The 13,827-nt window shown below is 31.7% G+C and overlaps 2 protein-coding genes across 2 annotated transcripts; both read right to left on the bottom strand.

Annotated features, from left to right (window-relative positions):
• Positions 1-5,763: 5,763 nt before the first annotated feature.
• LOC143557691 (uncharacterized) lies at positions 5,764-7,328 on the bottom strand. Its single transcript, XM_077046698.1, is given in 1 exon segment — positions 5,764-7,328. A coding segment is annotated over 1 exon segment (576 nt). The 5' UTR covers positions 6,530-7,328; the 3' UTR covers positions 5,764-5,953.
• On the bottom strand, positions 6,569-9,946 carry LOC143557694 (uncharacterized). The gene is made up of 5 exons (XM_077046703.1): positions 9,115-9,946; positions 8,201-9,008; positions 7,789-8,009; positions 7,247-7,722; positions 6,569-7,138 (listed from the first exon to the last, which is right to left on the bottom strand). Exons 1-5 carry the CDS (start codon positions 9,944-9,946, stop codon positions 6,569-6,571), a joined length of 2,907 nt encoding a protein of 968 aa, XP_076902818.1.
• Between the last annotated feature and the right edge of the window lie 3,881 nt (positions 9,947-13,827).

The following is a 13,827-nucleotide window of genomic DNA, read 5'->3' as shown; positions in this document are numbered from 1 at the left end:
TACAAAAGGTTATTCTCGTACTATAGGTCCGAGGTAACAAAACAAGAAGCAGAATCAGAAAACAGGAATCAGTATCAGAAATTGATTATAAACAGAAAATGTGAATACGCGCCAAACCTTTTATATTGAGTCAGAATGTTTGCATAGGATTTTCGAATCCTTAAAACCTTGTGTTACAATAATAAGAAACGGACACTCTGATTAAGAGTATACATGTGTCTGGATCCAAATATATATGGTGACTCGGCATTTCCCCGAGGCCATGCATATCATCAACATGCCTCTGAAGGTCTACGGGACTGTTCAGAGAAATGATATTGTGTATATAATTAATTGTACATGGTATTTAAGGTAATTTGATCTCAATTTAATTGGGTGCCTAATGAGTAGTCACAAAGGTATTATTGTTGGTTTCACAAAGGTATTGAAAAGATATTTTAGAGTCAGCGTCTTTCACCAGCTGTGTGCTGACATATTTTCAAACCCATTTTACAAGAAAACAAAGAAAGATTAGAACATACAAACAAGAAGGAATAGAAGATTGAAGTTATAGTCATTAGATGCTATCTGGTGGCTAAGATATTTTATTTCAATGTATTATAAAGAATTTATGTTTTTCAAAGAAATGTATTTAAAATATCAAACGGGTATTTTAACCCGCGAGTTTAGTAAGTTTTCAATATAATAATATTTTATTAAAGACTTCCGCTAAAACTAAACCGCAACTCTGATTTATTTACAAAACAAGTCACAACTATTGGCCATAAGCCTAGGCCCTAAGTCGAGGTGTGACACAATCTTATTTAGCCCAACACAACACAATAACAATAATAGATTTACGGCTTTATTAGGTCGAAAACCAAGAGGAGAACACCTTATTGCAATTCTCACACTGGTTTTGAATACGAGAGATTTTAGGCTTGTGTGGGGGTATTCATAGGACGGTTGATCTCAATAAAGTCTTGACTCGAGAAACCAAAACAAAATTATAAGCTTTTTATGGACAATTCAAACAATTTTATTGATATAAGAATTGAAGGATCAAATGTGTATAGAAACAAGTGAGTTCCAACTATACCATTAATCAGACATGAACTTTAGGATACTATTTTTAGCCTATTTTTCATCATAATTTATAACAATGACGTCGTTTAACTTAGAGCATTCTCAATCCGTTCCCCATCTCTATCCCTATAATTACACTAAAAAACATTACATTTCTCTCTCATGCTTAATTAAATAGTATTTTTTATACATTTATCATTACAGTTTTCTCTCTCCTTTACTCACAACCAATCCAACAAATATTAAAAAATAAATAGGGAAAACAATGCTTCCCCAAATGTTTCCCCAAATTTACAAAAAATCACTACATTTCTCTCTCCACCCTATAATTTACACTCACAACCACTCATCACCCCACCCTATAATTTACAAACTTCCCTCACATATTTATAGAGAATAGGATGAGAATGCTCTTAGGTAAAAGAAAAGAATTAGCAATTTCCATTTCCATTCACTGTAGAGGACACGTACAGGAAAACATTTTTTGATGATCAATGTCGAATGTGTAAACATCATATTTTTGATGATTAGTGTCGAGTATCATACGTATACACACATACATAAACAAGATGGTATAATTATGTGAGCGTCTCAGTTTCACTCCCATGTCTTTTACCCCTTCAAGAAAACAAATAATAGAATGCTAAAGTACCACTTTTGAGTCTTTGACAGTCTCAAAAATATTTTTTAAGCTCTTAATCTTCTTGTTTGTAAACATTTACATAAACATGACATTTACATAACATGATTGTTCGTTTAAAAAACAGGTGAGTAGTAAAATGCTCGTTTGGTTTTCTTTACGAAAGACTTTGATTCAAATTCCTTTCCTAAAAGCCGGTCCCAACTTCCAACGTATCTTTAATCATCAACCCACCATTACCAAATCATTGTTGATTTCACATCCATACTTCTTATTCAAAAAATCACATTTTTAAATTCAATTGTAGAGCTTTTGGTAACCTTTTACAAGTTTTGTTTAATAAATATGTCTTTTGATCTCATCAACTTTTCTTCAATACATGATACATATTTCCCTACCATCATTTAGCAAAAATGTTTCCACTCACACTTATAATTTCTTTTATGTTAGTTTTGATTGATCCATGCCAATCTACTTAGCTACTAAAATTAGCTACTAAAATGTTCCGTTATATCCCACTAGAAATTGTAGACAATTATGCATAATGTACACACTCATATTAGTAAGGCTTATTTTTCAAATGTTAGATAAAGTTTGATGTACAAGAATGATACATCAAATGAAATAGATCATTACGAGAGAATGAAATAAAATAGTTATTGGCACTACCACCTAACCACCACCACCATCGCCACCCCTGGCGTCACCAACACCATTGCAGTCGCCAACACCAGCACCACTGCTGCCCGCCGCCACTATCACCACTACTGCACCTGACTCCCATCGTCGTTGCCACGCCATTGCTCATCCCGGTAACTCACCTTCATTGTGTTTGAATCCTAAACAGTGATGTTCTGTTTTATTAATGACATTCACTTGTTGGAATTGAATCGAAGCCCTATAGGTCCTCACCGTGACGGATCCATGATTTTTTTCTTTGGGTTCACCTTTTTCAGGTCGAAGAATATTATATAATACGTGTCATAATAAAACAACATGTTAATCTAAAAAACACATAATAAAACACAATGTAAGTTGGTTGTGGCTCAATGGTAAAGCACTCACTTTACAAGTGAGAGGTAGGGGGATCAAACCTCACTACCACCAACTTATATGGGAGATATGAGGGATGACCTTGGCTTGCCAGGGTTCGAGTCCTGATCTCACCCGGTTTTAACGGCTCCTCGCTGTCGTGCCGTTTGGCGGACGTGGGGGTCGGGTTTTATCCGGTGAATCTCTCAACAGGTGGATCGCTAGGGGCTCCGTCCGTCCGGACTAGTGGCCGGCTCGGGCTACCTTTAGCCAATGGGGGCCGCGTACGGGGTACCTGGCGTTACTTAGTTGGCCGTCAAAAAAAAATATATAAAACCACAAGGTCAATAAAAATGAGGAGGAAAAAAAAGAATTACAATAAATGGGTTGTGGAGGAGTGAAACACTCTTTTTTTTAGCTATTTAAAACTCCAATTAATAACAAAGTAAGACCTTTCGCATCAGGGTCATCCATGGTTTATGTGGAGGATATTTGTGAGAAGGATGGAAAAGACAACTATTGTAAAGGTTGAGGTGGAGGCCATCCATCCTTGAAGATCCTTCATGTAGGATGGTGAAGAATGGTGGTTGGTGGGTCCCTAATGTTGGTAATGTAGAAATTGAGGTTATTTGTGGGAAAAATGAATATGTTATTGTTGTAGGTAAAAAGTGTTTGTGGGAAGAATGAATGGAAAGATGATGTGGCAGGCTGACTAGGCTGTTTGTGTAAAAAATTGCCCCGAATTAATGCGAACAGTCGGTCTTAAAAGAAAAAAAAGTTTACAAGATTACAGAGGATTTAAAGGACATGAAGTCTATCACTATACCATTTTAAACCTTTTGTTATTTGTTTACATCTAAAAATAATATGAATTCGATCACTAAAACTTTTTACATATTATTTTGACTTAAAATTTGAAAGTTGATGGGTTAGCGTAAACCTGATCAACTCATATCCTCGAACTAGTTAGGAAAGATATATAGGAAAACTAGGATAGTATTCGTGTTACACACGGGTTGACATTAGATATGTAACAAAATGTATATAAACTACCATACAATATCATAATATATATATATATATATATATATATATATATATATATATATATATATATATATATATAAACAACAATAATATATCATTAAATTTAGAACCCAAAAAAGATATAATATTTATCTATATTGGAGACATAGATAATAAGATAGTCTACATAAACTGTTAATAGTTACACAAACTTAATTTTATAATAAAAGTCATTACAACTAATTAGATGTTAACGTTGTTATACCAACATGATAGTCAAAATTTGCAACCTAAAACAAAATCATCAGTACCTAAAACCAGTTTGATATTAGATATATAACACAATGTATATAAACTAACATACAATATAATAATATATAACGATATATAAACATTCAAAATATAATAACATATAATTCTATATAAACATTCATAAACATCCACAAAAAGAAGTACACCAAACCATTGTCTACGTAATCACCTAATAGAAACAAACGATTCATTATCTTATCAACCACATTAAACCATTAGATATTAACATTACTTGAACAGGATGACCTTAAAACTTCCGTCCAAAACAAAACCATGCACCTTAACCACCTGAAAAATATAAACAAACCATGGAACGTTATTAAGTATTAAACCAAAAAGTTAATGTATATTATAATGAATGGATGATATCTACAATATGTAGCTATTATGTTGAGGTCAAAAGAAAATAATACAATTTTATAACCTAAGTTTATAACCAGAAACAAAAAAAAATTAATCAATTTGGTAATTACAAATCAAAGTATATTGAAAATATAATATTAGAGAGACAGACATATTAAAAGTAATCACTAATACCAAATAATTAAAATTCTAATACCGTTAATACAATCTTCATGCTAACACAAACTAAATATAAACATAAAAGGTATAATCTAAAAGAAAATATAAACATGTGGATTTTAAGTTTACCAAAAATGAACTTACATCACAACCCACCAAAACCGCAAACTGTCATAACAACCTGACAAAACAGAAAACAAACTGTTATAGGTGTGTATTGTACTTTTTTAGAAGCCTATGTATATGAAGTAAACTACTAGCATAAAGGAAAAAAGCAAAGTCAAAAATAAAGTCAAAAATTATATTTATCAAAAATCTAACTACATATGTGATCTGATTTACCTTAAACATCTGAAGAAGAACCAAAATAGCTTTGAAGATCATCAAAATCGGATTCATAATTTTGACAATCTAACAGCCATTTAACCTTCTCAGCCACCTCATTCTCCAAATCCAAATGTGCTCTTGCTTTAAAAACGTTGGAAAGCTTCAAGAAATCTAAATCTCTTAAAAGAAAAATGTCATTCGATTGCAATACGGACTTCGGATTAACAATCTTTTGCTGACCATTCACATATTTGATAACAACATTATTTTGCATAGGATAATAAAACCACTCCCTAACATTGACAAAAGGAAATAGTTCTTGTTCATGTTGTAAAATCTCTTCATTTAGAACATTCAATAGTTCTCTCTCTTCGTCATTAATAACTTGTTTGCGGTTTCCGTATCCTATTATTTGGTACTTAAACGGAATGCTAAACGACATAACTGATTCTATAGAGGGCTTATGGATTGTAGACAGATCGCTAAGAATAAACTGATAATTATTGGTTTCGGATGAAAATTTCCAAGAAACAATTGTTGTCATTGTTGAAGATGATGGAAGAGATGAAGATTTCTAAGAAACTAATTATTGTATAAGTTATGGTTATTGTTATTATCTTCCAAAGAGTCTTTATTTAATTAATAATAAAAATGACGGTTTATTGAATCCATAAAACTCATGATTATCCCTATATTCAAGAAACTATTGATGAACATTTAACCTATTCTCCTATTTATTAAATGTAGTAAATTGATAAGATATAAATGTATATAACATATATTTCGAATATATATATATATATATATATAAATCAGTATAATATTAACCTATAAATAAAAGTCTATAAAATTAAATTTCAAAAACATAAAAGATATACTACAAAAACCATAAATAACTAAACATAATTGAACATACAAACATGTACCTATAGTTAAACAAAACATTAAAATAATACAATCCTTTTATTAAAAAAACTTAAACATATTTAAAAAGATACAAACGTAAACAAAAAAGTATTGTCAAAAAATTCATACAAGGTTTCCAAATATTTCCTTATACATAACATTTTTGGTTTCACTAATCAATTTGGATTCCTTATCTAATAAAACAATCTTAATACCTTCGCGAGTCTTCACTCTAGACAAAGCAACATAAAGCTGGCCATGGGTAAAAACCGGGTCTTTTAAATACAATCCAACACGCGATAAAGATTGTCCTTGACTTTTATTAATAGTCATTGCAAAACAAACCGATATAGGAAACTGTCTCCTTTTTAACTTGAAGGGAAGCTTCTTATCAGACGGTGTAAGACTTATTCTGCTGAGTAAAGTACGCAATCCAATATTAGTACCAGAAACAACCTTAGCTTCAATGACGCGTTTACCCAAACTAACAACTTGTAGTCAAGTTCCATTGCACAACCCTTTTTAATGATTAATATTCCGTAGTAACATAATAGGAACTCCAACCTTAAGTAACAAACAATGGTTTGGCATTCCGGACATCTTTATACCATTAAGAAAATCAGGAGTGTACAACGCGGGATCAAAATCCTCAGATACACTTTGAACCTCGTCGATGCTATCTGAACTTAAGTACTCCATTTCTTGACCAGGAAAATACGCTAAAATACGATCATTAATCTATTGAACCACATCATTTAATGGAGCAAGCAAAGCCCGTTCTTGAAAGTAGGTAAGATCATTAAACCTATCTAACATAGAAGGATAGACAAAGTCTATCAAATCAGACATAGGATCAAGGGAATCTTTTATTAGAAGATCATCTGGAATTGTTATAGTTGCTTCACCATCATTAGGACCACCAAGATTACCTTGACCAATATCCAACAACCAATCAGCAAATTGTTTAATCTCTAAAGTATTTGACATTTGAGAACCAACGGTCAACCTCATGTTCTTAGTTAGTTTCAAAACCTTACAATTTGACCATATGTAAGAAGAACTAATTGTGGCGTTCACACAATCGTTTCTTGTTCCATTCTGTACAACAGGTAAAATCTGTCTAAAATCACCACCAAGAACAACTACCTTACCTCCAAACAATGATCCAGAAGTGTTGCCCAAATCAACGTTCATAACATCTTTTAGGGTTCTGTCCAATGCTTCGAATGCATGTTTATGAATCATGGGAGCTTCATCCCAAATTATTAATGATGTCTTTTTCAATAACTCAGAAACATCTGTATTACCCTTAACATGAAAATGTTGAATATGTCAACATTATATTCATTAAAATAATTTAAAAACATACATTTAAATGTGAAATAATCTAGACTTAATGAAATTTATAATAGTTACCTGACATTGGGAGTCCTCGGTAAGATTGATTGGAATAAGGAATCTGGAATGAGCCGTTCTACCGCCTTCTAATAACAAAGAAGCTATTTCACTTGAAGGGACATTAAGAACAATTTCTCCCTTTGATCGAATTGAGGCAGATAAGGTTTTCCATAAGTATGTTTTGCCGGTACCGCCGTAACCATACACGAAAAAAACACCACCTTTTTTACGTTTCACAGAGTTGAATATTTCATTGTAAACGCTTTTTTGTTCATCAGATAGAGATGTGTACAAAAGCTTAAAGTCATTTGACAAAGAATCCTTATCATAAGATAATTCTTCCATCATAAGAGGATTCATTGACGTAGAAACAGATTCCTGATTCGGAAAAAGCATGTGTGAAAACCTACGTAGAGATGAATTGTTGGATACAAAAAAATCCTCAATCTGAAGTAATGTCAAGTTCTTCAATTGATCGTCACTAAGAGACAAACCTGAAAAAAAAATCTACCTTAAACCAAACTAAAAATAGACAAGTTCACACATATAACAAAAGTAACCTGGATTCTTGTGTTTCTTTTGTTGATGATAAAGAATCCCGTCGAATAAAAATTGCCATGTATTATCCCAGACGTAATCAGGTCTTGATAAGGACGATGTTATAAGCATTGTTGCAAACAGATTTCTTAAATAATATCCGTTTGCGGTATGGCTTGCTTCCTCAATTGCTTCTATGTACTCCTTATCATCGTCTAAAAGCCCTCTTCTGTAACAGGCATCTCTAAAAGAATCACAAATAAAACCATCTACTGTTCGAATATCTTCAAAACATTTCGGTCCTTTAACCTTGTTTAAAAGAATTCTTAAGTAGTATGCCTCGTCAAATGATGCGGGAACAACATGAATTCTACCAATAGCAAACCCACTTTGCCTTTCTACCCATTTTGGTGATGATGTTTTTTCCATACAAACTGTGTTGGAAACTCAGCATATGATAGCCTCCTTGCATGCTCGTAGTTTCGATTTGCTTCCATCCAACCAGTAAACATTGAAACTAAATTGGAAGTCTTGGTAAGAACATCGTCAATATCTTCCTCAGGGCTATAAATTACATGTTGTTGACCAGGTAAATGAAAAGGAAGTCTAGTAACAGCCGGGACCCTGTAATGAACATCAAAAGCATATATCCTCCAAGAAGCCTCACATGCAGAAAGATATCTACAATCGTAAAAAGCTTTAATCTCATCTACTTGAGGATCTTCATTGTCGGCGGTGTTATTTTGGACAATGGAAATTGTAGCTCGATCTGGACCCTTGTTTATATATTTAAACAAATACTTGATTGATCCTTCTTGATTGCACCACTCGACATTTATATGTGCTTGATACTTTCGTAAAAGAATTTTGTTGTAAGGCACAACACTTCTATTATCTAGATTTATACCTTTCTTAACGACGTAACGCCCATTGTCTCTTCTTTTATAAAGCGGAAAACCGTTGGAATCTATACTTGTCTCATTTTGAAATCGTTTTGGGAAATTTTTTGAACATTCTCTATCAATCATGCAGCTACAGCTCGGATTAGCCTCACCATAAGGACCATGAAGCATATGATCTGACACGAGCTGGTATAGGTCTGGTTCAGTTACATTGTTAGGAATTTCACTTGAAATAAAATTATCTATATGGGATGGATTGTGAATTTTATTCTCTGGAGCAATGAATAGGCAAATATGGGCATGAGGTAGACCACGTTTCTGAAACTCAATTGTGTAAATGGCTGCATTTGGAATCAAACAAATAAATTAGCAAAAATTAAATAAAATAAATATCTTTAACGAACAGTAAAAAAATATTAAAAACAAATATTAGATAGGGAACCGAACCTGCTTTAATTTTTCCAAACAAAACCTTATCCTTCAACAACTTAATCATTGAATCAAACTTCATTTTGAATATCCGACATAGTATATCTGGCCTGTCTTCAGAATTTAAATTGGTATCCTTTAAAAAACGTTTTACTTCTGGCCAACCTGGATTGCACGTAATGGTTAAGAAAACATCCGGATAACCGTACCATCTACAAAGACACATAGCGTCCAAGTAATTTTGCATCATATATCTACTTCCACCAGTAAAAGATGACGGATGGATTACACGCTGCCCAGATGTTGAAGCATCTAAATTTCTTGCCGTCTTAAGGTTTCGAAGGCTTTCATAGGTGTCAGACCTAAGTTCACTCTGTTTTCCACATATAAAATGCAACCTTTGACTCTCAACCATGGTATATTCGTCAACCAAAAGCTGCTGAAAAAGCCTTCGTCCATTTAAGGGTAGTGAAAATTGGTTAGGCCTGTCTTGTAACCTATATGCAAAGAACTCTCGCAAAGTGCACTTCTTACGGGCAGCCGTAGACGAAGGATCGACATTCCTGTGAGGAATGTCTACTTTATAACCATCCTCACCAAAAGGATAAAGCAAAGGAAATTGTAGAGGACTATAAGAAGGATGAAGTTCACTAATTCGTCGAAGACCACCAGACCTGGAGTTAACTATAATATCTCTCTTGTCCATTGCGTCACAAAAATCTCCAACGATAAGAGCGGCAACCTCAGAGGTAGTTGGTAAGTTATAAGTCCTACCATCGTATTTCCTTGTTCCAACAATGCGGAGTTTCAAATCAGTCTGAGGATTTTCTTTAAAAGTATCACGTACCATACGATATGCCTGAACCAATGGATTTTGTGAGTCTAACATTTCCTTGAGATAATTAATAATATAATTTTCGTAATTGTTGGCATCTGAAGATGATTCACTATAAGACAAACAAATAAAAATTAACATTAATATAAATGATATATATGATAAAACAGTAATTGTTTGAAAAATGAGAAACATATAATGTTTAAAAGTAAGCCTTACCCAAATACTCGTTGTCGGTTTGATATTTCGTTCTCCGTATCATAAATGTATAGTTGAGCAAACTGAGGTTTGTTATTTAATGGAAGAAGACTTCCTATAGAATGGTAGTTTTCTCCGCCAAGTCTAAACGTGTAAGGAGCGTTTCCTCTATTAATGGAATTGTCAATTTTTCCACCCATTGATGTAAAGGAGAACATCGAATTGAATCGTCTAATATTTTTCAAAAAAATACTTGCTTATAGGATCTTCGCCACGAAACAAATTTACATAACTTTCATGAGGTTGCTTTAAATCAGGAAGTTTAACATTTTCATTGCGACAACATAAAGAGAACGTTGTATCGGCAGTTTTTTTCCTCTCCTAGATTCAACTTCTCACAAGCACGCGTTGCAAGACTCACATTTGAAACTTTGATCACCATGATCAACGTAATCTATAAAATAAATGAGACATATAAGTTTAAGACCAATATTTGTAATATTTAATGTAAATTATATAATGTATTAAATAATAACCTGTTGATATGCCTTTAAAAACATCAACAACAAACTCAAAATCGTTTAACTGCTGCATAGGTATAGGAGTAGTATTGGTTGTTTTCCTTGGTCTTCCAACACGCCTTTTTGATGACGTACTTCCAGAGTTTATGTAGTTAGAAACAGAACCGCTAAAATTTTATGATGTATTAGGGATGATGTTAGAGGAAATAACATAACCTGTTAAAAACAATATTTTATAACTAATAAAACAAAAAGAGATTAATATTACAAATGTATGACTAAAAGGAAAAACATTTTACTTGAAGAAGACGTCATTGTTTGAGAAGCTTGGTTTAAGGAGTGCTTTAATTTATCACGTTTAGCATCTACAATTTGCTTTCTTTGTTTCAATTTGAAGAATAAAAACTATCAAGTTGCGTAGAATTATCATCTGGAAATATATTTATAATATAAATATAATGAAAAATAAATAATGAAAATAGCAGTAGCTAGAGAATTAGAATACTTATGAATGACAAAAAGAGAAACGAACGTTGGTAGTTTGGGGAATTATTGTTTACGCTAGGTAGAGTTGACGGAGATAAGTTTTCCTTCCCTTTGTGAATTGTAGTAACATAACTCCTTTGAACTTCATACTGTGTACGGGTTCTAGTGTTTGAATCTGCGTTTATAATAAGTCCAATAATGTCGTATAGATAAATTTACAAATATATTGTAAATATAATATATATAAAACTTACTTGAACCGTGTTTTGATGAATAGTTATTTGATGTGTAATTTTGAGACATACTAACAGGTGTATTGCTTAAAACGTTACCTAAATGGCTGATTTGAGGTTGACCTTTATTTCAACAAACATAGGATACGAAAATAGATTAATTCAAACTAAATGAAAATATTAATATTACAAAACAACTAAATTAAAGATTGTTAAAATTAATATTAAAAGGTTGACGCCTCGATATTTTACCGTATTTATTGGAATGATATACTGGATATAAGTGTCCGTTAAAAAAACCCGTGATAGGTGGATTCGAATGAACATATTGAACATTATTTGACTGGGTTGTGTTGGAAACATCAGACAATGGGTCTCTTGGAATATTACCTACATAAAGAATACCGTATAATTGAAGAAATAATCGACTGAGTTGAAAGAAATATCAACAAAGACTGAAATACCAATTGGATCGTTGTTCTTGCTCTTTGAACTGGAGAGAACAGTTTTACGTTTCTTAGAAGATGAAGACATGATTATACTAATAATGGAAAAAAATGGTGGAAAATATGTTGACAAATCATGGAAAATGGTTAATATAGGAAAAAATTATGAAACATTATTTAAGTAATGTATAATATTAATTAAAACTGAATTAAAATGCCATTAATGTAATAAAATGGAAAGAATCTTAAATTAGGGAATATTATATAAATTTCAAAAATGAATATCTTTAGGAAATCTTAATAAAGCTTAATGTAAGTCAATAGTTTAATATTAATATATTTTGACCAGATTTAAAAAAAAATATGAATAACATAAATTTTAGATTTACATAGGTTATGGTTATACAAAAATTTTGTTTATCATAATTATGGTTATGTTAAAAAATATTTGTTATAAACATGAATGAATGAAATAAAAAACAATACATAAACAGATTATTTCTAAAGCAAACAAAATAAATAAAGATGGTTCTTACATTAAAATTTTAATAAAGTCCAAATTAATAAAAATAAATACGAAAAAAAAACATCACAACTAAATAACTTTAAGAACAAACAAAGCAACATCATTCTTATAATAACGAATAACTAAAGTCTTGCCTAAACATAATTGATTGTTGATCACGTAATCCTTCCATCCAATTAACGTAAAGCGACCCTTCTCTTTTTGTCCTCCGTTTTTAACTTTAAAGATGGTTTCATTGCCTAACAAACTCCTGAACTTAATTAAGTGGGTTCTTTTCAGATTCGCCAGTCTACCAACTTCAACAGGTAGTCGCTAAAATATTAAAAACAAAATACATTAGAAAGTTAATATGATTAATTTAAATTTAAATGAACAGACTTATAACAAAAATATATTACAAACGTATAAAATTTATTACCATACGATAATCAATCTTCTTATGGAACTCTAAATAACAATTAGAGTTTTCAGCCTCATTATTATCACCATGATGTATAGCAGGATTGTGAGAATAACCAACTACTAATTCACAATATGGAGACTCCACGGTATGTTCACCATGTGTATTGGAATTTGATAATCGATGAAAAATAATTAGTGGTAAATGTGGAAACAATAAAGGAATACCGTTCTTGTCATACACTATAAAATCAACAGTAGACGTGTTGACATACTTTAACCAAAGAACGTCACCATCTCTCAAAGCCAAATCTTGAACCAACTGTTTCCAACCGTCACCAAATAAATAGTGTTTTTTTATAAAATTTAAAATTTATCTCCCATGAATGGCTATGATCAAATATGAACTTAATTACTCCGATTTGAAGAGCGTCTTAAAACTGGGATTCAATATTCTTCTTTGAAACAACCTGTTAGGAAAATAGAAAAAAATACTATATGTTAAAACCATTCTAACATACATGTTTCTAACACTGACTATTAATTAAAAAAAATAAAGAGAATTTTACCAATTTAGCATTCATTCTATTATGATCGTATAAAACAAATGCCTGTCGATGCAAAGCAGAATTTGCTTTCTTGGAAGGAGTTCTAACCAACCATTTAGTTTCATCTTCAATTAAAACAAAAATAACCCTCTCATAAGGACAAATTATCAAAGAAGACATTAGATCAGTAACTCCATCACCCAAACAAACTGTTTTTTCATGCTTTTTTAACTCCACTATCGATGATCCTTTGTAATGAACAATCTCAACTGTTTTAGGCAACAGGTTAAACATCAAAGAATTTTGCAAGATAAATTCTTTTGGAATTTCCTAATAACAAAATTCAGATTTACAAAATTAGATATTGAACATTTAGACAAAAATATTATCATACAATTTTAAGAATACCTGAATAGGAAATTTCGGATATTCGACAAGCATAAGAAAAGAAGTTGTCATTACAAAAATAATCTTTCTACATAAAACAAAATAATATAAATTTAAATATTAGTTATTAACGTATTAATCTAAGAAAAACA

The sequence above is a fragment of the Bidens hawaiensis genome, unplaced genomic scaffold (assembly GCF_021521415.1).
Source record: "Bidens hawaiensis isolate Kalapana, Puna unplaced genomic scaffold, B.hawaiensis_p1.1 tig00019083_1, whole genome shotgun sequence".
Lineage (NCBI taxonomy): Eukaryota > Viridiplantae > Streptophyta > Magnoliopsida > Asterales > Asteraceae > Bidens > Bidens hawaiensis.
Note: the sequence above shows the minus strand (reverse complement) of the source record. Positions and strands in the feature narration are given on the sequence as shown.

Excerpts from the sequence above, each read along its gene's own strand:
- LOC143557694 (XM_077046703.1), bottom strand. The coding sequence starts at position 9,946 with ATGGTACGTGATACTTTTAAAGAAAATCCTCAGACTGATTTGAAACTC. Across the intron at positions 9,009-9,114 it reads GTTTGGAAAAATTAAAGCAG|CCATTTACACAATTGAGTTT; the intron begins GTTCGGTTCCCT and ends TTCCAAATGCAG. Across the intron at positions 8,010-8,200 it reads TATGCTGAGTTTCCAACACA|AGATGCCTGTTACAGAAGAG; the intron begins GTTTGTATGGAA and ends TGATTCTTTTAG.